Below are 22,323 nucleotides of genomic sequence, written 5' to 3'. Positions count from 1 at the left end.
TAGATTAAACGGTGGTATAAGATGCTTGATCTTGATCCTATATTTTTACTTGGAAATACTATAAAATCACAGGAAAACTTTAATAAAATATGGTGAAATTATATTTATAGCAAAAGCAAAAGGTGCTTTAAAGTAAGACTAAGTCACTGTAAACTATATTAACTACTGTTGAGTGGCAGCCTGATAAAGAACCTCACAGGACACCGCCTTGAAGTTGATCACCTTTACAGCACCCGCATTGTAATTTTGAATAGCATCCCCTCCTCCACCCCTAAAGTCCTCCAAACAGGCTCCAGGCACTGACAGTGTGATTATGAAAGCCGGTATATTACCCAGTATAACTCTACCGTCTCAAAATATAATGCAGTTCAAACATTTTTAATGGGTGTGTAGTGGATTTACGCAATATTGTATGAAAAGTGGTTCACAAGAAACATCATTATGGCTTTAATCAGTACAAATGCCGCCATAATGCAGGCATTTAATCAGCGCAGCTCTTCATTAGAGCCCAGTGTACATTCTCATTATTGAGACTTTTCTTCCATGAATGGCAGCAGTATCTAAGAGGGAGAGAGAGAGAGAGACAGACAGAGAGAGAGAGAGAGAGAGAGAGAGAGGGTGAGGGTGGAAAATAGAGAAAACCCCTATCAGTTTCCATTCCCAGCTGTCCAGGGTAAGGAACAGTGAACAAAGACTGCAAGACACCATTTGCCAAAGCCATCTCCCACATCTGGCTGGAGTATTGCCATGCAGCCTCCCCCCTCTTGTATACATGACTATCACACTTTGGTGTCTATGTGCCTTTGGGATTCTCCTAAAACTGTCTTTGTTGCTGTTGTCACCAAACAGGTCTGACTAATGCAGTGTTCACTTCATGATGAGAGCACAAGCGGATCTACCGGTTTGGCAACAGACTTATACATTCACCATAAACAGAGTAATGACTGTAATTATTGTGCATGTCAAAAACTAATAAAACTAGTCATAAGCATTTAAAAAAAATAGAGGAAAGTACTTTTATGCTCATACCAGACGTCTACGTAGGGTGATCATGTGTAATTTCTGCTATGATGTTATTTATTTAATTATTTACATAGGTCTATTCATTTATTTTAGGTGCTTTAATTTCATTAAGCATCTTCTGAAATTATAGGTTGCAACTTAGGCCTGTCCTTAAGTGCCCGCATAAGCAGATTGCTTATACATTTGCCTGAATCTGTCTTCCTGGCAAGATGCAATTTCTTACATTTGCTTCCTCAAATGAAAACGTTTTGGGTTTTTTCGTGCCCCCTGCATCGCTCCGATTCAGTTTTTGGTATTCTTGCCTCACCCTGAGATCCTGTTACACAAACAAGTCTCGAATGTTAATCAAAGGCAGCACATGTGACACACTGAGGCCTCCCGCTCATTTCCTATTGTTCTGCTGCCACAAAGGCTTTGTGAAGAGCTATCAATCTGGAACAGCAGTATGATGCCTTGGGATGATGAAATGGCCCAGTGATGAACTCACAAAATAGCTCTATGTGATATCTACAGGTGGCATTAGTTTTTTTTTTCCATAGCCTTCATTTCATTTAGACAAAGATTTCTTGAACATGATGGCAGTTTTATAATTGATTCTGTGGAAGTGATGAGCCTTAGGTGAGGGTAATTAGTATTCATTCTCAACAGTGTTAAATGACAACAGCAAGTGGGCAAACGTTGTTTACTTTTAACTGATTTAATTAACTTTGACCTATTCTTTGACTTTATACTCCTTTGAAGTCTTTTCCAAAATCCTCACAGCTCATTGTTTCCCTTTGTTTCCTTATGAAAAACATTATTTTGCATTAGAATTTGTAGCCATGTGGAGCTCTAATACATCCACCTTATATAAAGGATAAACAAAAAATGTGTGTATTGGGCATCATACAGAAAACACAACATGCTATGCAAATTAAGAATCTATCTTTTGAAACAGTGAGTGCTTGAATGAATAATTTTGTATTCAGCAGACCGGCACCCCTCGTAAGTATTGGATCGACACATGGGCGAGGCCCTCGGTCTGTGGTGACTTGTTTTTGTCTTGACGTGTCAGGAGCAGCTGACTGCATTGTCCTCCTCCAGATTCACAGCCTGGCTTCTTTTATAACTATAGTAGCTCCTGAAAGACACTGATAATATATAATCTGTCTTCCCACCCGTAGTCTAGAATGTTTATTCATCATATGCAGCTATTTTGAACATCACTGGAATTTTATCAGTCACTAAAAACAATGAATTGTGCAGATTCTTTGTTTGAGTTGCATGTTTGAAAGGATCTGTCGCCTTTCTTTCCCAAAGAAAAAATGGCTCTTTTTTCTGATACTATACCATTATAGTATTTATAGCAAAACCAAGGTCAAAAACAGCTGAGATGGTTGCACTTTTCAAGATTTTATTTACATGTCTTCATTGTCTTAAATAATTTTTAAGAGCTTTTTCGGTGTTTGAAGGGGAATTCTTGTATCTCCCAAATGTTTACTTTTCAGGAACTAAACTAAAAATGTCTTTTTTCCACATTGTCCACCATACATGTTAAAAACGCTGTCAAAGGATTTCAAAACCCCTTATAATTTTAAATAACACAAGGTCATATTTCTCAACCTGTAGAGAACACTCCTTCAACCAAAGTGAAAACATGAAAATGAGCGAGACGGTTTGCACATAACAGCAGTGATTTGAGAAGGTGTAATCACATAATGTTCAGTATTTTAACTGGCATGACAATAGATTAAGATTAAGTCAATATTTGGTTTTCCAATAATAAACTCGCAGACACTTTTTGTCCTCCTTGCAGGATGTAACATCCAGCTGAAAAAGACTGTTGCATTTCCAATAATCCATGACAATAAACTCTCCCAGGTGCCACAACTCTAAAGATCACTTGACAGCATCTGCATCTGAATGCCCTCCCCCTCCCCAAAACACACTCTCTCTCTCTCTCTCTCTCTCTCTCTCTCTCTCTCTCTCTCTCTCTCTCTCTCTCTCTCTCTCTCTCTCTCTCTCTCTCTCTCTCTCTCTCTCTCTCTCTCTCTCTCTCTCTCTCTCTCTCTCTCTCTCTCTCTCTCTCACACACACACACACACACACACACACACACATACACACACATACACACACACACTAGACACCCACTTTCATACATGCTGCCGGTAGGACCTGCTGATTCACCCTTGAAATGAGGCCACAGTGGGTGAGACTATCATGCAGAGGCAGGATTATTACCATTAACTTGCCATTAGGTGACCTGTTACTGTGCCTTCCCATAAGTCCCTGGGATCGCTTCGCCCCTATGTTTTCCCTGCGGACCTGCTACCACAGAGCAGTGCTGTGATGCACATTAGTGCTGACAGCAGGCCTCCCGTCAGGCCTCCCTACCCACTGTTCCCTTGTTCCACCCCCTCTGAGCTCGCTGTATTCACACAGTCACATGCATTGTCCTGGGATGAACTGGAGCAACATGGCGGCAGAGCAGATCCTGCAAAGTGTACAGTCTCTTTCGTTGTTAAATCCGTACCAATTACTGTTTAGCTTTAATAACTCACCCAAGTTCTGTGTAGGGATTGACCAGCCCTCATGAAATGTGATTGCTTTCTTATCTTTCTTAGCTCTCCTTGTAAATGTGTCATTGAATTTATACATAGTCCTGGCATACTCATTAATATATGATAACTACCTGCAGCTGCTGCTCGTTTATAGAAGACCAAGAATGAATCATTTTGGTTGTGCTATTACTTGCTGTTTTTTACAACAGTGCAAAATGTATGAAAAGGTATGCAAATTACTCAATAACAGTGTTGAGAAAATAGAGACACCGGGAACTGGTCAAAATGTTCAGTGCAAGGCAGCAAGGCAGAAAGTCTTTCATTTTGTTGTTGTATTATGGATACAATTATTTTTCATGTTTCAAAAAATATTTAAGAGACAATTCTATTCTAAATTGTATGTGCAACACTAGATATGCTAGCACATTTCTGTGGTCCTACATTGTTGTCCCACTACTTCATACTGCAGCTTTCTGTCTATTTTGAACACATTGATCAGAAATATGTTTCTGCTGGTTCCATCAATGTCCATGTATAATCTGGCAATGAATCTGAGCTTACCTCTCCTCAGACTTTAGCATTTCTGTCTGTAAAACCCTCACATTGCATCCTAATTTGAGACAATCTTCACTGGGGAAAGGACAGACAATGGACCAAATGAATGTCTAGTACCGCTTAAGCCATTCCTCACTTTTCTCCTTCCAGTGTCATGGCAATTACTTTGATGCTCAATTTAAAATGATCGTACCTATTACAGAGGGTAATGCAAGAAGAGTGTGCGTCATTGATAACAAAGGAGCAGTGTGAGTTATGCCTTCAGGGTGCGCAACTCATCAGTTAATGGTGGGTGAACGGTGGGTCTCAGACATTGCTATCTAAAACACATCCTTCCAGTGACTACACACCATGCTATCAATCACAGAAATCATAAACGCTGAAGGAAGAGGTGAAAGCTTCCTTTATCAGAGGCATGCAATAGTTTACATCTTGTTTTACATCTGTAATCTGTAAAGCCTGTCTCTTAGGTTGTGAGAAAATGGAAATTTGAATTCAAGTCGTGGTGTTCTGCAGCGATCTTTCTCTCAGAGTTGCAGTGGCACAGAAGATGGTCCGCAGTAGGTATTTTCCCTTTGTCTGTCGGATGAGTGTTACTTAGAGGGATTTAGTGTTACACAGATGACTAGGGATTAAAATATTTGCCACTACACTCACATAGAAACTGTGAGTTACATGGAAATGTGAAAGGATATAACATCGCTCCACCATCCAGGGTAAGAAATTATTGAGCAAGTCCCAGCCTGCTGTGAGTCAACACTAACATGAGAATATTACAATGGGTCGCAGCCACTTCTTGTTCCTTACACCACAATCACGTGACCTTTTCCCTGAAGCAAAACTGAGATGCCCTTTTTTGCCAATTTGACAACATTTACTGGATTTACTGTGTTTAAACTTCTGCACTGTATTTGAGACAATGTTCCATATAACATTTTTGGCCAAACTTGTTGAGCCACATCTTTCTGCCATCATTGCAACACCTGGTTATTCCTGTCAATTGCCTGATGCTGTTTCTCAACACCAGTGGGGTTCACACCAACACACAGCAGATAAATGGTGAACATATTTATTGCCTTTAAGATAGCTGAGAGGACACATGTATATACGTCTCACAAACAAAAGCGTGATGTTAACTACACATATTGCAGACTCAAATGACTAACACCAAACGACTTCCACTGAGACATGGCACAAGGTGGTGTGATCAAAGTAAAAAAAAAAAAAAAAAAAAAATCAGGTGTGATTTGATTATTGCAAAAGGTACCACAAGGACATATTTGCACAAGAACAATATTTTGCCATCGCAGATGCATTTGTTAACTCTTTAATGAATACCTGCAATCAATTCCCCACAGAAGATTGTGATTTCCCTCAGTATAAGTACTGCATGACTGTTAACCAGTTGATGTCTATATGCATGAATCTATTGTATATATATTGTAAAAAATCTCTTTAAGTGCAGTCTAATATATGAACACTCTTCTAGATCATCAGAGTATCAGCAACAGCTGTATTTGCTCCTGAATTATTTTCAGTATCGTATTTCTTTATTAAGTACCTTTTCCATGTATTTTCAGATTAACCTCTCAATTGCCATAAGTGCATACTTTGCATGGACTGAAAAAAAATATAAAGCCTTTATGACAGTGCTTTTAAAAGCTTCATTCAGACAAATTAATAACTAAAGGCAAAGCTTTAAATATTGCATTAGACCATTAGATGTGTTAAGCTGCAAGAATAGTCACTGAGAGAAGTCACATTTGGCAGTGGTGCATATAAAAGGTTTCACACTCACATCGCTATACTTGTCAAAGCATTTATATAACCAAAAATATATATCTCAACAACCTCATGATCAAAGTAGCTCTTTGAGTATGTCAAATCACCACTCGTGCAACCACCTGCACTGTTCCTCTTCCTCAAAACTGTTCACATGCTTGTATCCTTCCAATCACCTTCCCTTCCATAGTGTAGATAATAGAAAATTATAGTTTAAGTAATTCCAAGTTCATGGTGCTTCAAGGGGGGAAATGAATGGGGGGGCAAAACAGAGAAAGTTGTCAGTGTTGCTTTTTTTTTTTTTTTTTTTTGGTTTCATTTGGCCTTCTCAGGAGCTGGAGCAACAACCACTGGCTCTGTTTGGACACCGGCGTCTGTGGAGTGACGTTTCTGACCCTGCAATTAGGAATGAGAAAACATAGGATTCTCTTACGTTTGTTATTTACTTACAATATATTCATGTCACACACAAAAATCTAAACTCATATCCAATCCACTGGATATTACAGTTGTGTTTGTGTGACATAAGTTCCTCAAATGCTTCGCTCACAGTGTTAGGTGTGGGAAACAACTTGCTTACTTGACAACAGAGTTTTTTTCCCAATAACATCACTTTTTGGAGCTTTAGGCCATGCTATTTCTTCACTTTTATCATTTCACAAAACCACATGCATGGAGTGAGGGTAACATTACTTGGAGGACAAATTTAAATTCATTAAGACTCACTAATTCAAGCCAAATGAATTTGTTAAAAAAAAAAAAAAAAAGTCACAGGATTGGTGTAAGATGTGTAAGTTTATGTGCATAATTAATCAGCTTTGTTTCTCAGTGAAGTACAATTTTAGGTCACCTGGCTACACTCATAAACAATTATGACTTACTAATGCCATCTAGTGGAAAAAGATGTAAACAGCATGTTGGAATGAAACAACAAGGCCATAGAAAACAATTACAGAAAATCTAATAATCATGCATCTGAATTTATGGGGACATGCACATGTCTCAGTTTTAGTTCAGAGTTGCAATAACAACTGGACAGAGCTGTTCAGCCTACCAAATTCTTAAAGAACAAATGGATGGAGTTCCTCTTCTCCAGTTTCTTGGGGACATTGGCTGCATCATCTCCACTTTGGGATGTCCCTGAAACTGATTTGTTATCTGTAGTGGCCTCTGGGGACTTGGCGGCTGCTTTCGGCTCCTCCTTGGCTTTTGCCGTCGGGACAGATTCTGCTGCTGCTGCAGGTGGGGCAGGAGTCTCCTTCTTGGGCTCAGCAGCCTGAGAGAGTGAGGTACGTGATCGAAAGTGATTAAAATGCACTTTTTATTCCAATTCTAGAGCAACCGAGGATCCAGGGCATCATTGCATGGGTGCATCTATTTTGCTCCATTTATTAAGTTGAGATGGACACTTAAAAGATGACATAGGATGAGAAATTAAAAGAAATTAAAGTGTCTATCTGCTGTTAGGAAACAGTCAAAAGCCACTTTCTTAGTGATTGTAAGATGGGATGATAAAGGAAGCATTGAAGTGTATAGTTATGATTGTCTAACTAGTAAGAAATGTGGAATAAATACTTAAGCTGTTTTAGAGAATGTCTAAAATAGCAATACCAGATGAGATCAGTGAAATCATTCTGGTTAATAATGAGTCTGTGATCGAGTGTATTTACCACTCCAGTAGTTTTCTTGAGGAGACGAACTCCACTTGTTGAGGCTGCCTGGACTTTTGTGGCCATTTGGTTTAACAGTTCCTCAAATTCACATTGCCACATTAATCTGTTACTTCCTATTTCGTAATCCCTTTAGACATACACAGTAGATTATGACATGGAAAAGTCAATAAATCCAGTAAAAGAGAACAGGATCTTACTTTAGACTTGAAGAAAGACAGGAAAGTTGCTTTTGAGGGTGCTTTCTTTTCTTCCTGAACAGGTGGTGGTGGCTCAGGCTTTGCCGCGGCCTCTAGAGTGCTGGCCTTTGAGGCATCTGCCTTCTTGATCAAAACAGCAAATAGGAAAATACACAACATGAACATTTTAAAAATTAAAGGCAAGTCAAAAAGATCATTGTGAAGCTGATAGACTGAGGCTAGGAACTGACACCTGCAAGAAAAGGAGAGGTAAGAGGGAGGAAAAGCACCACAGGGAACTGGAGAAACAGAAAAATCTGGTGTGGCATAAAGGACAGATCCCAACAAGAGTAAACAGAGCACCAGTCCATGATGCTAGGCAGCAGAATGAAAACCACGATTTCCTAATAAAAAGCATCTGATGCTGTAATCACCCTGGGAGATTCCAAAATTGCTGTGCTCTGATTTTCCTGATCTTCTACAACTGATTGTGGCACCTCCTGCACTGTCTGCAGGACAGGAGCAAGTATTGGTATTGTGATCAGTCCAGATGAAGCAGGCCATATGAAAAGCAATAAATCATGATGGAAGAGAACATACAGTAATTCATCCAATGTAATTCAGTGTGAATGAATTAAGGAAGGAAGGAAGGAAGGAAGGAAGGAAGGAAGGAAGGAATCAACCAACAAACCAATTAATCAATCAGTCAATCAATCAATCAAAGTAGAGATGGAACCATATGTTTTTTTTGGATTTGTTGTTGATGTTGTTGTTGTTGTTGTTGTTGTTTCAGTCCAGTATGTATATCCCATATCCTCCCATTCATGATGGCCAATAGCAATACTGATCTTTTTAAGTGCTTTTTAACAAAACACTATGTTGGTTTTACTTAGTGTTATTTTGTCTAATTAAAATGTTGGCAGTAAAATTAATATTGGACTGATAACAATATTGCTTTTTAAGGCTTATATTGACCAGTGCCAATGATCTGCTGATACATCGATCCATCCCTGAATCAAGTATTGAAAATAGGGCCGTGAGATTGAGAATGTGATATTTCTCGTGTTCACACAGCCAGTGAATTAAGTAGAATAAACCACTGATAACATTTAGCAACACAAGGATGTTTGCAAATACCATACAGGCTTTCTTAAATGGTTGTCATGTCAGAGGAGCCGGCAGAGTGAAGATTAAGCAAACAGTCCCTGAAAAAAAGATGAAGACTCAGCGTCCTCTGCTGATTTACCTGCTCCTCTACAACTGGCTGCGGCACCTCCTCCCCTGCCTCCTGCAGAGCAAGATTATTTTGATTCTGGGCAAATGCAAATGAAGCGGAACATGTGAAAATGATGTAATTCATTACATGCCATGTCAGCTACAATGGTAATGTGGAATATGTCCTGCAATTTATGTTATTTGATGTGATGTCATGAGCTGATTAAGAGTAGCTGTAGCTGTGATTATAGGGAATAGGATGTGGTTTTGTTTAATCTGTTGGAGAGAAATGGCCCTGTGAGAGGTTTTGTATAGACGGATTGACCTTCACATTAGAAGATTAAGCAAACACTCCCTGAAAAAGATGAAAAACCCCGAGACTGAGCATTTATCAGTAATTTACCTGGACTTCTACAACTGGCTGCGGCACCTCCTCCACCATCTCCTGAAGAGCAAAAGTGCTTAGTTCTGAATAAACGCTGAGCATGTGAAATGCTGTAATTCAGTACAAGGCATATGTCTGTTACGACGGCAATTTGGAATACATCCTGCAAATGATGTGAGGTTATGTGATGTGATTTAATGAGTCGGTTTAGAGAAGTAGTGGCTGTGATATTTGGAATATGGTAGGATTTGTTCAGGCAGATGATAAATTAGTTGAAAAAAAAAAAAAGACCCATGGAGACATATCGTCCTGCTAAAACAGATGCACTGAGGAACATTTGAGCTTCTGTACAGGTTGATTGGCTTTCACATCAGCATATCAATGAAACGTACCCTGAAAAAAAAGATGAAATATTTCAAAAGTGAGAATACGCCATTAATTTACCTTGACTTCTACAACAGGCTGTGGCGCTTCCTGGATTGTCTGTGGGAGAGTGAAGGAATTCTTCTTCTGAGCAAATGCCAATGAGGCAGAAAACGAAAGTGCTCACAACCTCAGAAATGCACACATGAAAGGCTGTAATATGTTTAATCTGTTATCATGACAAAGTGGAGACCTCACAGTACAGTGACTGATATAATGGGGTAGAGTAAATGAGTCAGTAATGTTTGTAATTTCGATGCTGGGAGTGTGATGTAATGGCGTGTTGCCTTACACGTTGAATGTGGTAGAAACAAGGTGATGCTGCCAACTTGCCAACAATTTTAGTATTTCCGAAGAGCTACAAAGACTTTTGTGCTTCACTTTGATGTTGCTCAAGTAGCACAGGGTGTAAATACTACTCCATTCAGAGCTGCTATATAGGAAGAATAGTAAACAACAGGAAGCAAATTTGCAGTTTCTGCCACCTCCAAGTTACAGATGAATCAGTTTTCACACTGTTAGATGAAATTATTGACAGGATGAGCCATGGTCAGTTAAATTAAGATACATAATATGGTAATCTACTGTACCACTGCTGCATTCTTGGCTGCGGCATTGGCTCCACTCGTTGAGGCACCCTTGGTTTTGGATGCCTTGACACCTAGCAGTACCTCAAATTCACATAACGGTGCACACTAATGTTATAATCTGTCAAAATGTTGTGCCTGAATTTGGCTAAAATCAATCAAAGTAAGTAAATAGGTCATAATCTATGCAGGCCCTTTGACCTTCAGCCTGCTTACCTTTGGACGGAAGAACTTGCTCAGTGTATCTTTGGCAGATTTTCCCTTTGAGGCCTCCGGTGCTTTTGCAGCAGCTTTTGGTTCTTCTTTCGGTGCGGGTTTTACAGACTTGGCAGCTGGCTCGCCTTTGATTTCCATTTTGGGTGGCTCTGGAGGAGGGGGCGGTGGGACAGACATTCCTTTAGGTGCTGCGGGCGGGTCAGGTATTTGTGCAACCTATTCAGGAGAAAGGGTCAGTGTAAAACATTGTAGAGCTCTGTATAGGAAAAGCACAGCAGACTGTATATTCAATCAACACCAGGATAATTAATCAATTATATGATGACCAAATGACCATTTTAGCTGAGGCATGTTATATACTGTCATACAGCAAAAGCAGGGTACTTTCAATTCAATGCAAGGAATTTGCTTCAAAATTGCTGTCTTGAAAAACCTTGCAACAAGGAGGTAAAATGTAGTACTTATCAAGAAATAATAAGTGGTAAAGCATATAACATGACAACTGCTGGTTACATTTTGCATTGAACTGGAAGTGCACTGACTCCATCAATGAGTATGCAGCCCTCTGATGCTATATGGCAAGTGCGATTATAGTATGCAAATTAAATACTTTATTACTGTAATAGGCATTGTGCTCACAGTAGTAGTTGCTGTTGGTTGGGTCTCCTTTTGGGACTATGTGGTAAAACAAAAAAACAAAAAACAAAAGAAGCTGTTAGAGTTACAGTTAAAATTAGAGCAAATAATATCATCCCAGATGTGCTAAGAGGTTGTGTGCCATTCATCCAAATGTTTAGGAGAGTCTCATGGTCCTTTTGAGATACCTTTCACTGTTTTTGAGTCAGTATCAGAGTTTTCAAGAAGCAGTCCCACTGAGGCAAGCTTCAAGTATGCAAGTCTCAAGTGAGGTTTTAAAATACAGAAAGTCAATTTGATACCGTTTAGAAAATAGAAATATGCAGTGATACAGTGAAGGGTATATCAAAATCGTTCTAAACCAGCAAACAGTGTTACTGGCCTAAAGGATTATGCGTTTAATGTGTTTTACATGTGTTGTAATATTTCATAATCATGTGTTCACCTGATCTTTTTTGACATCAGGAGTAGCTGTTTCCTTTTTGGGTGTTTTAGTGGGGGTCACCTGCACAACAAAAGAAGGAAAATTGAGAGTCTTTGCTTACTTTTTTTTTTTTTTTTTTTTTTTGGTGCAACACAAAAAGCTAAAGGCCTGACCTATAAATGTTAATTAAAGTAAGCATTGTTGAGCATTATGTTATTGCGTATAGCTGGCAGTCAGTGACGTTGTTTTACAGGAAGTCCAGCATAAATGGACAAAGTTGATGTGACTGGAACAGCAAAATAATGATTTTGATAACACAGAAGCCTTTCTGTAAAGCAGACATAGGCCTTTATGATAAGCTAAGTGAGACACACAGAGTGCACACTGAGGTCCCTGACAGGGCACATACAGTACATGCGCTGTCATTGTGACAACCATTGTGCTTCGGAGATGGCGTAGGCCTGCCCTCGCTCTATCTTCACGAATCTCAACTTCCAATTGCACAGGCCTCCCTTGTGAGCTCACACTATGGGTTGAACAATAGGCCACCACATTCCCGCATGTTCAAAGACTTGATTAGCATGGGGCTGGGGCAATGGTAACTCTTTAAAGAGGCAAGAATCCAAAAGAAGGCATGATGAAGAGGAAAAACACAATGGCTGCTTGTTACAGTCTTTCCATCAGACACTGTCACCATCACACAGATTTTTTATGGATGCCTTTCCTACCCTCAAGCTCCTTTATGCATACCATTGCACAGAATAAAAATAACCTCTTACAGACCAAACCAAGCTCAATGGTAGTATCCTCACTGTTAAGTTCCTGTTTTCTAGGACATTAAATTTGAACTCCAATATATCAGAATAAGACAGATTACCCAAGGTGTGGGTTTGCTGAAGCTTTATGCATTAATTCAGTCATGCATTGTACATGTCATTTAGCAGTTTGAGCAACTTTGAGCAACTTAAAAGTTCACCTTCAAAAGCCGTTGCAAATAACAAAGGTGGAGTTATTTTTGCAACTTTTTATTACATTTGTTCCTTGATTTAATTTTGTCAGTCAGAATGAACGTCTTAATGTACTATAAAGGGAATAATACATCTCAAGCACAAGTGAGCCACAGAAAAACAATTTCACTTACTGTAAATGTTGCACTTACTAGTGTTTTGAAGAAGTTCATAACTGGATTTTCTTCTGTGGAACTGTCCTCTTCTTTTTGCACGTCTTGGTTGTTTTCCTTGTCAGTTTCCTGAATTTTTTCTTCCTCTGGACTAGGGTCTAGAGTCACACTTTCTGGCTCCTGTGGTGATTCTGAATCTTGCTTTATGTCAGCTGTGTCCTATACACCGCCACAAAGAATTAGCCTTTGAGAATATGTTGCAGCAGTGGAGCTGATATGCAAGCAGTGAGTGTGTTAATCGCAGCATTGAGATGGGCGCACAATTCCAACCATGCCTCTGCCTACTCGGGGCATTGTCAACAATCACCCTTTTATTAATGTGTGTGTCCCCCCTCCACACTCATTGATATTCAACAATGTCTCAGAGTTATGTTGAGAAATGTCAGGAAAATCAAATACCTTGCTATGGTGTGAGGTCAGTATGTCTAAAATAAAAATCTGGTCAAGCCTGATCCTAAGCAATTGGAAGTGAATCTATTCAGTGCAGCATGTGGTCATTTATTGTTTCGGCCTGCACAAAATTACCAGACTTGACAATCCCATTTGATAGTGATATGTTCCAAAATATGACATCCAATTGTATCAGCTGAGGAGAATTCTTTTCCAATTTCTATTTCATACTAAGTCATCAATTATATTTTCCATTATTTACTGAAAAGGCAGCCACAATCCCATAAAAAGTATGATTAACAGTTAAAAAAAAAACAACAACTCAAAACTTAAACTACAAACCATTCACTTTTATTGAAAAATGTCACAGTACTTTACAGTGTGGTTTTTATGTTGGTAATATATACAAACAGAAACATCTAAAGGCATTGAAAGAACAAGAAAAATTTCAGAATGCATACCCAATAACCACTTCAAACCATAAAATACGATACCCTAAACAGGTAGATCAACACTTTTAAAAACAATATTTTGACAACTTTTAAAAAGCAATATTTGGACAACCTTCAAAAACTAATGTTTGGGCAACTGCTTCAACATCTTACTGCTTTATTTCCTTTAGAGTCACATAAATTGTAAAAATAATACTGTCCTCCAGAGAGGACACCTCGATACTGACAAGCCTATATGCTGATTCTTCTACAATTGTTGTACATGCTGACTGCAGTCTCATGAGTAAAGCTGCCATCTGATTTTGCTCATCCTCAGCTTCAGCAATGGGTGTATTGCTTGGTTCTTCACACACCACTTGTGCTGTTTGGTCTGTAATTGTGAGTGAGGTGCATTTAATTGTTTCAGTACTGTTCAAGTCCAAAATGGGATCTGTTGTGTTCACATTCAATTCATTCTCTGCCCCCTCCCGTGCTTCTTTCTCTGCACCAGCCTCAGCCACTGCCTCTTCTGAAGTCACAAAGCCATTTTGAGGTTCAGTTTCTTGAGCAGGACGCTCCACCACTCTGACAGTCATCTTATTTAATTCCTGCTGCATAACAGTCTCTTCCACAATCTCATTGTTGGTGATGGGACTAAACTCATATGTCTCTTTCAAGACAACATCATCAATAGCCTTAGTGATGCCTTCTAAAATGACTTCTGTAACTGTATCTACACACTCTGCCAGCCCTCCAAACATTGACTCTTCAGAAAGACTGGAACTTTCTTCCACAGGCACATCTGGAGTAGTAGTAATGGATTCTTCAACAGCCTTTTGCTCTATGGCAGCTACAGCATTCTCTGTAATGCCAATTTCTTCAATACCACACTCTTCCACCACTTCAAGGGTCATCTTATTTTCCTCAGGTTGGAAGACAGTCACTTCCATAACCTCATCAGCAGTGATGGAACAAGATGCAGCTCCCTCACCTGGTGGCACATCTCCACATAAATCTTCATTTTTCACCCCTTCAAACCCTGGCTCCTCTTCAGCAGGGCTGATACTCTCTTCCACATGCACATTTGGAACTGCAGCAATGGATTCCTCAGTGCTCTCCTGTTCCAGTGCAGCTACAATAGCCTCTGGAATGCCAATTTCTGCAACATCATCCTCCACAACCACTTCAAGGGCCATCCTACTTTCTTCAGGTTGGAAAACAGTCTCTTCTGTAATCTTGCCAGCAGTGATAGGACAAGATGCAGAGCATTCTGGTGGCAAATCTCCACATGCATCCTCAATTTTCTCTTCCAAGATGGCCTCATCCTCAATAGCCTCCTTTAAAATATTTTCATATACTTCAGTATTATTCTCAAAAATTACCTCAGTAACTATGTCAGCACCTTGAAATGTTGACTCTTCTTCAGTGAGGCTGATATTGTCTTCCACAGGCACACCTGGTGTGTTTGCAATGGAGTCTTCAATGATATCTTGCTCCATTGCTGCTGGAACATCCTCTGGGATGCAAATTTCTTCAACATCACCCTCCACAACCACTTCATGGGTCATCTCATTTTCCTCTGCTGGAATGACAGTGCCTTCCATATTATCAGCAGTGATGGAACAAGATGAAGGTCCCTCGTCTGATGGCAAATCTCCACATGCATCTTCAATTTTCTCTTCCAAGATGGCCTCATCAATGGCTTCCTTTAAAATATTTTCATGTACTTCAGTATTACCCTCTAAAATGATCTCAGTAACTATGTCAGCACACTCTGGCACCCCTTGAAACCTCGATTCTTCTTCAGTGGGGCTGAAATTGTCTTCCACAGGCAGATCTGGTGTATTTACAATGGATTCTTCAATGCTCTCTTGCTCCACTGTTGCTGGAACATCCTCTGGGATGCAAATTTCTTCAACACCATTTTCTTCTAGTTGAGTGGCACTCCATCCCATAAGCTTGTTGGCAGTGATAGGACAAGGTACAGACCTTTCTGGTGGCACCTCTTCACATGCATTTTCACTTTTCTGTTCCAAGACAGCCTCTTCAATAGCCTCCTTTAATATATTTTCAGGTACTCCAAAATTACCCTCCAAAATGACCTCAGTAACTGTATCAGCACACTCTGGCACACCACCAAACCTCAACACTTCTTCAGGAGGGCTGACACTCTCTTTCACAGTCTCATCTGGAGAGGTGGCAGTGGATTCTTCAGTGCTCTCTTGCTCCACTGCAGTTGCAACATCCTCGGTTATGCAAATTTCTTCAACACCATTTTCCTCTGGTTGAGTGACAGTTCCTTCTGTAAGCTTGTTGGCAGTGATAAGACAAGATGAAGGTCCCTCATCTGGTGGCAGATCTTCACATGCATCTTCACTTTTCTCTTCCAAGATGCCCTCATCTGTAGCTTCCTTTACAGTATTTTCAGTTATCACTGTATTGTTCACCACAGTTTGCTGAGTAACTGTTTCAACACACCCTGGCACCCCATCTAGATGGTCAACTTTGATGTTCTCCTCCTCTACTGCAGCTGCGGGATCTCCAGAAATATCTCCGGCAGGCTCTTTGGAAATAAAGCAGGAATCAGTTGAGTCAATCGCCTCGACGACTTCCAAATCAACCTCAGGTGTAGTAACTGTCTCTTTTACACTGAAATCCACATCAACACCATTCAACAGCACTTCAGCAGGGCTAAAGTTGTCCTTGATGGGTTCCTTGGGAACTGAAAGGCTGAGCTCAGGTTCCTCTGCGGCTTCCAGTAGTGAGATATCTGCTGGAATATCTTCAGATGTCTCAACTATATTGTCAGTGACTATATCAGTCCTCACAAGGTTTGCTGAAATAGCTTCAACATCAGATTCTGTAATATTGTCAAACACGTCAGTGGTTGTTACTTCTTCTACAGGTTTTTCAGCACTGACTGGGATTTCCTCATTTGTTTCATTGGTTTCACTTTGTGCAATAATATCTTTAGTTTTCACATCTGTATTTTCTTGTTCTGCATATTCATTAGGGATGATATTTTCTTCAACAGGCTCTGCAATAGTGGATCCATCTATGACTTCTGCTCTATCAGATGCTTGGTTGAAACTGGAACATTCATCAATAACCTCTGGCACTTTATCAAATTCATTTGACAGAATCTGAATAGGTACATCCATTATATCTTCAGCAACTGTTTCATCTTTGAATGGAATAGTGCTCTCTTCCACAGGCTCCTCTGAAATTGTGAAGCTACTGCATTCATGTTCTCCAGAAAGAGGCACAAGAACTGTTGCAGTGATTGGATTTTCTTCTAGTGGATTTGCAGTATACTCAACAGGATCCTTGGCTGGGCTGGGTTCACATTCTTTAGAGAGGGCTTCAATTACTGCATCAAATATTGCTTCAGCATCTGGCTTTTCTTCTTCATGGACAGCACTCACATCAGCAGGATCTCGGGCAATGATAAGATTAGGATCCAGTTGTTTGGCTGTCTCTGGTCCTGTCTCCATTATCACATCTTCGACCTCAGCTTTCTCTACTTCATCTATGATAGGTAAGTGATTAGATTCTACTTCATAAGTAGATTCTGGTCCAACCTCAACTTCTTGCACATCAGGAAGACTAAAACTGTTTTCAGGAGGTTCCTCTGTGGTGATAGACTCTTCTTCTTTGGAAGGAACCTTCATTTCTGCCCCAGTTACTACAGCAGTGACACTCTCTTCTTCTGGGAAACCATTACATTTCACCAAAGGCTCATCTTCAGTCGCAGGGCTGGGTTCTTCTTCTTCACATGTTACTAGTGCAACTTTGATATTATCCACTTTCTCCTCTGTAAGAACATCTTCGATAATAAGGACTCCAGGGGTAGATTCAGTCTCTATGATAATTTCTTGTGCATCGGGAACAGTAACAAAATCTTCACGAGGCTTCTCTGTGATAACAATATCTTCTTGAGAGAGGTTAGCACAATCACCAGAGGGTTCAGCTACAGTGATTTGGATGGGTCCTTCTTGTTCACTTGTTTCTGTGACATCCTCAGCATCTTCCATGTTTTCCATAATAGCATCAGTAGTGATGACCTCTTTTTGTGTAGATTCAATCTCCATTGGAATTTCCATCTCCTCAAGGGGGGCTGAAATTTCCTTCAAAGACACCTCTTGAGTGGCAGAGATAGGTTCATCATAAATCACTTCAGAAACTGTTTCCATCACCATAGTCACTGGTACTGCCTCCAGGGAGCCAGTTGCTTCACTGTTGTCTTCATCAGTAACTTCATCAGCTATTGGCTCTAGTGACATGTTTAGAGTTGCATCATCAGCAGATTCCAGAGCAGCATCTGGAGCTCCCTCTACATCACCCTCTGTCACCACTTCAAGGATTGTAATTTCTTCAGCAAGGCTAGAAGACTCTTCTGCTGCCACATCTTCCACAACCTTGTTTTCCTCTTCTGTGACTGTCTCATTTTCTGTAGTAGATTCTTCTGGGATAGATTCTGACACCATAATGGCCTCTAGCTCAGGTCTCTCAGGGGTATTGATGCTCTTTTCCATAGACTTATAACTGTTGTCTTCAATAATTTCAATAATTTCCACCCGCTCCGCTCTGTACACAGCATTCTCACACACCTCATTGTTCTCCATGATGACAACTTCATCAGCAATGACCTCACTTGTCTGGTTGTCTGAGACCTCCTCATCTGCAATCTCTTCAACAGGTTCATTGGCAATGACAGCAGCAGATTCTCTCAGTGAATGTTCATCAGTTGTCATTGAAAGGGCTAGTTCTTCAATTGTGGTCGCCGGCATCTCCGTACTAGTTGTTGGGACATCACTGTTCTCACAGTCACTGTCAGTTTGCGTAGAAATGTCTGCTTCACTATTTTTGTCTGTCTGTGTTGATGTCTCAGCTAGGTGAAGTGAAGATTCAGATTCCTCTTGCTGTGTGATGATGTCCATGGCGTCATCTTCTCCACTTGACCTTGACTCCTTTTGCCAGGAAGATCAACATTCATTTTTAAATAAAAATACATTTTGTGTTTTTGTTTCATGGATATATTGAATTATCATGTGCTTTAAATCTAACATAATTACAAAGACTCATGAATCCAGAAATCATTTCATTCTCTTTTATGCAACACTTTATAATGAGAAAGATTAAAATATTGATTGAAGCTACAACTTGAAGGGAATCTAATTGAGGTAAGTACTGTAGTGTAAATGATCTCAAGAAATTTAGACTGTTGAAAAGACATTAGAGTAAAACATCAAAATGCACTTACAGGCTGTGGATCAGCGGCAGTAGGACTTATATCCACTTGATCTTCTTTTGGGGGCTCATTTTCTTGAACTCTTTCTGGAGATGCTGTCTTCTTTTTGAACATTTTCCCAAAAATGTTATTTTTTTCCTCTTTGGTCACCTTGACCTCTTCGTTTTCAGTGGCAGAGTCAGGTATCTCAGAAACAACTTGATCTGCATCGTTTTCGCAATCCGGTTCGACTATCACAAAATCAGGCTCATTTGATTCTGTGTTTAATGAGGTTGGTTTGCCATTTTGCTTGACTGCTGTCTCATTGGTAACTGCAAATAAGAAGCCATTATTATTATGTAGCCTTGGGTTATGTTCTCTCTAGGACAGTGAAAAATTATTAATTTAATTCATTTTTAATTTCTGTAATATGTAATTCATGGTGCAATGATTCATTTTATTTACAAATAACATACATTAATACACTCTGCTTTACAGTTCCCAAATGATAGTACTGCAATAATGATTAATCAGTGTATTTATATATATATATATATATTCCTCAGTGTTAAGCATCAGTAAACACATCCAAGCTATCATGCTATGTTACACTCCATGAAGCAAACATGGGCTAGTCTTCTCTGGAAAGAGTGATACTGGCTTTCTCAGTCCAAGATCAATATTATCTCAAAGACAAACTCAAGTGTCATATCAAAGGGAATCCTACAGCACAACTGGCTATGCAGTGAGACAAAATACACCATGACAGATCAAATAGCTGCACCTTGTCCAGGTTTGAGACTACGCCTATAGTTCACATGCTAAAACTCAATACCCACTGCCACTGGGAGTCCACAATGTTTACCAAGCATTATCAGAGTCCAGCTAAGAGTAATCCCATAGCTTCGTCATGGAAATATCCATTCAGTGTTTCATTGCAAAGTATGACTTGTCATTTTTTTTAAACAGGGGAGACACTGAATATATGAGAGAGTGAAACTCTAAAATTAAAATTCTAGCTTAGTTTGGTTTTAACCTCCCTCAAATGCCTAACAAAGAATTACCTGAGATTTTCTAGTTACAGAATGATTCAGATCATACAATCAGAGTAATTGTAAGTAGTTAACATGGGTAATATTCATTTGTTTAGTGAATACTTGGCATTTGAACTGGGTAGACTCTCTCATATATTTTCAGTAGCACCGATGAAATTATTGTATTGTATTACTAATATGCATCACTCTTACTGCACTGTCATTTATCTCAGTCAAAGCAACAAAAGTGGCTCTTACCATCTATATCCAAGCCATTGGATGTGATGTTTACAGAAAGGCCATTCACTCCTCCGTTTTCATGCTTCTCAAGATTTTTTCCATTCTATGAAAAAAAAAAAAAATCTTTTAGTTTAACAGCTCATATACAGCTTATAGTATGACAAGTATGCATTTTCAAGTTAAATAAAAAATAAACAGATTTTGCAATTTGTGCAGTTTTACCTTAGTGAGCTCTTTTTTGGAATGCTCGTTTCCCATGTTTATGCCAGTAGAGACCTACAGAAAAGTTTTAATAAAAGTATAGAGGTTCTGTTACACTGGGAAACTAAAATATAATTGAATGATTCACTGACGCTCTGAACATGCATAAAAAATGCACATTAATAGGCTATTTTGTCATTGTCAAAACTTCAGTATCATTCAAAGTGTAATATCTTACCCTGTGTCCCCTCTGCAAGTCCAACAATATCCTCTCCTGAATTAAAATGCAGCAGGTAATGCTCTGTCGACGAGACGGACTTGCAGATCTACCTGCCCAACTGTGTATATATAGTCAAGCGACAACAGCAGGCACTAAATGTGTGCTTTAAAGTGGGTGGGACAGCTTCAAAGTAATCAATTGGATTTCCTTTACTGACAAGCCCAACATCAGCCCGAGAGAAACAACAACAGTCTCGGCAAAGGCACCTGTGATTCACTCATGCTAATCTCACAGTGAATTCTGTGAAAATAAGCCCACAACGTCATGATGAAGTTAGAGCCTAATCAAGCAGAGGAAGATTAGGCAGCAAAGTACAGTTTTGTTGACGAAGATGTGGCGGTGAGGAAACAGGATGCGCGGAGAGGATACAGCTCAGCTGAGCCACTGCTTATTTGCTTGGTCTGGCACTTTTCCAGACCGAATGAATACATGCAAATGCACACATATTTTTGTGTTATGAGTCTGGTCACTTATATTTTCAAGAAAAACCTTAAGCATTCATTCATGGCATTATGCTCAGTTTTATCAAGATTTTTTTTTTTTTTTGATAATTATACAGTGGGTAAATAAATAACAACTCAATGAACATGGCCTGAAATATCCACAACTTGTTTGGTTTGGCTCAAGAGCAACAGTATCCATTATGATAATTAATCGAGACAGACACTGAGCTCTATAATCAAATCATTTGTCTTCAGAGACCTCCACATGGTCACACTCTAATGTGTCGGCCTGCACCACAGGACCTGTGAATGCACCAATGCACATCTGACAGGCTTTTAGTGATCAAAGTCAAGCTGATTATAGAACATCAATTGATTTCATTGTTTTCTTTTGTTTTTTTAATCTTACTCCTCTTTCTAAGTGCTGCAGACAGATTATGCAAAGTGTGGGTCACATTATGAGTAACAATACACTGAATCTGTACTTAAGGCATGTTAAGCTTTGACTATTCCTTAAACAACAACAACAACAACAACTTGTGCAATAATTTTCAAAATCATATGTGAATCTTAAGCACTGTGTTTTCGTGTGTTATTGCATTTGTTATGACAAAGACTGGAATCCAGGAATACAATGTCCCATTGTAGCCTATGGCCTGCACATCACACCGAGGTGGGAGTTGGATTCCCATGGTTGTACTGTGCACTTTTGACTTTGTGCAGGGCATGGTGGGACTAGATACAGCAGGATACCTCAGACAACCCTCCTCTCAATAGTTAACACTGTTACAGCCAGCATTAGTGATGCACCAGTGCATGGCAACCTGCTACTTTTGCAAACAGCGTGACTATTACAAACAGGTCGCTGGTTTTGTTGTGGGTTTAGTCTGACCAAACAACACATCAAGACTTATTTCAACTAACGTCAAAAGCATTTTATTTTCCATGTAGGTCAAGGATTCCAGTGCGATTCCAGTTACAGATTGAGTGTGAGTTCATTAGCTCTGTTTGTTTTTAGTGGATTGCATTACCCTGTACTTTCACCGTGTAAATCTTAGCTTTAAAAGTCTTGGCTTTACAGATGCATTCAGTAAATATTTGAACTTGGGCGTAGTAGCCTACTGTTTGCTGTACAAATTGCTGTATATACAGAGCCTCAGTTCCGGCTGATCTAATCATGAGTTTTATATGTTGACAAAAAGCATTCATATTTCTGACGGGAAATCTTAGACTGATTTAGCTGAAATCTCACAAAT

General features: G+C 39.5%; 1 protein-coding gene across 1 annotated transcript; it reads right to left on the bottom strand.

Moving 5' to 3' along the window:
* Window positions 1-4,506: 4,506 nt before the first annotated feature.
* On the bottom strand, window positions 4,507-20,687 carry bcas1 (brain enriched myelin associated protein 1). Its single transcript, XM_030055663.1, has 17 exons — window positions 20,583-20,687; window positions 20,366-20,419; window positions 20,162-20,246; window positions 18,903-19,201; window positions 12,798-12,977; window positions 11,660-11,719; window positions 11,218-11,253; window positions 10,579-10,794; window positions 10,366-10,446; window positions 9,797-9,835; window positions 9,371-9,412; window positions 8,999-9,064; window positions 8,187-8,261; window positions 7,774-7,896; window positions 7,574-7,654; window positions 6,958-7,179; window positions 4,507-6,299 (listed from the first exon to the last, which is right to left on the bottom strand). The coding sequence occupies exons 2-17, from the start codon at window positions 20,399-20,401 to the stop codon at window positions 6,219-6,221; spliced, it is 1,722 nt and encodes a 573-aa protein (XP_029911523.1). The 5' UTR covers window positions 20,402-20,419; window positions 20,583-20,687; the 3' UTR covers window positions 4,507-6,218.
* Window positions 20,688-22,323: the final 1,636 nt, after the last annotated feature.

Source organism: Myripristis murdjan, chromosome 7 (genome assembly GCF_902150065.1).
Source record: "Myripristis murdjan chromosome 7, fMyrMur1.1, whole genome shotgun sequence".
Taxonomy (NCBI): Eukaryota; Metazoa; Chordata; class Actinopteri; order Holocentriformes; family Holocentridae; genus Myripristis; species Myripristis murdjan.
The sequence above is the reverse complement of the archived record's forward strand: the minus strand, read 5'-3'. Positions and strand labels throughout refer to the sequence as shown.

What these genes read in the sequence shown, in the direction of transcription:
- bcas1 (XM_030055663.1), bottom strand. Translation starts at nt 20,401, where the DNA reads ATGGGAAACGAGCATTCCAAAAAAGAGCTCACTAAG. An exon ending in CCAAAAAAGAGCTCACTAAG is followed by an intron (nt 20,247 to 20,365) that starts GTAAAACTGCAC and finishes TTTTTTTCATAG; the next exon opens with AATGGAAAAAATCTTGAGAA. An exon ending in TCAAGAAAACTACTGGAGTG is followed by an intron (nt 7,180 to 7,573) that starts GTAAATACACTC and finishes TCACTCTCTCAG; the next exon opens with GCTGCTGAGCCCAAGAAGGA.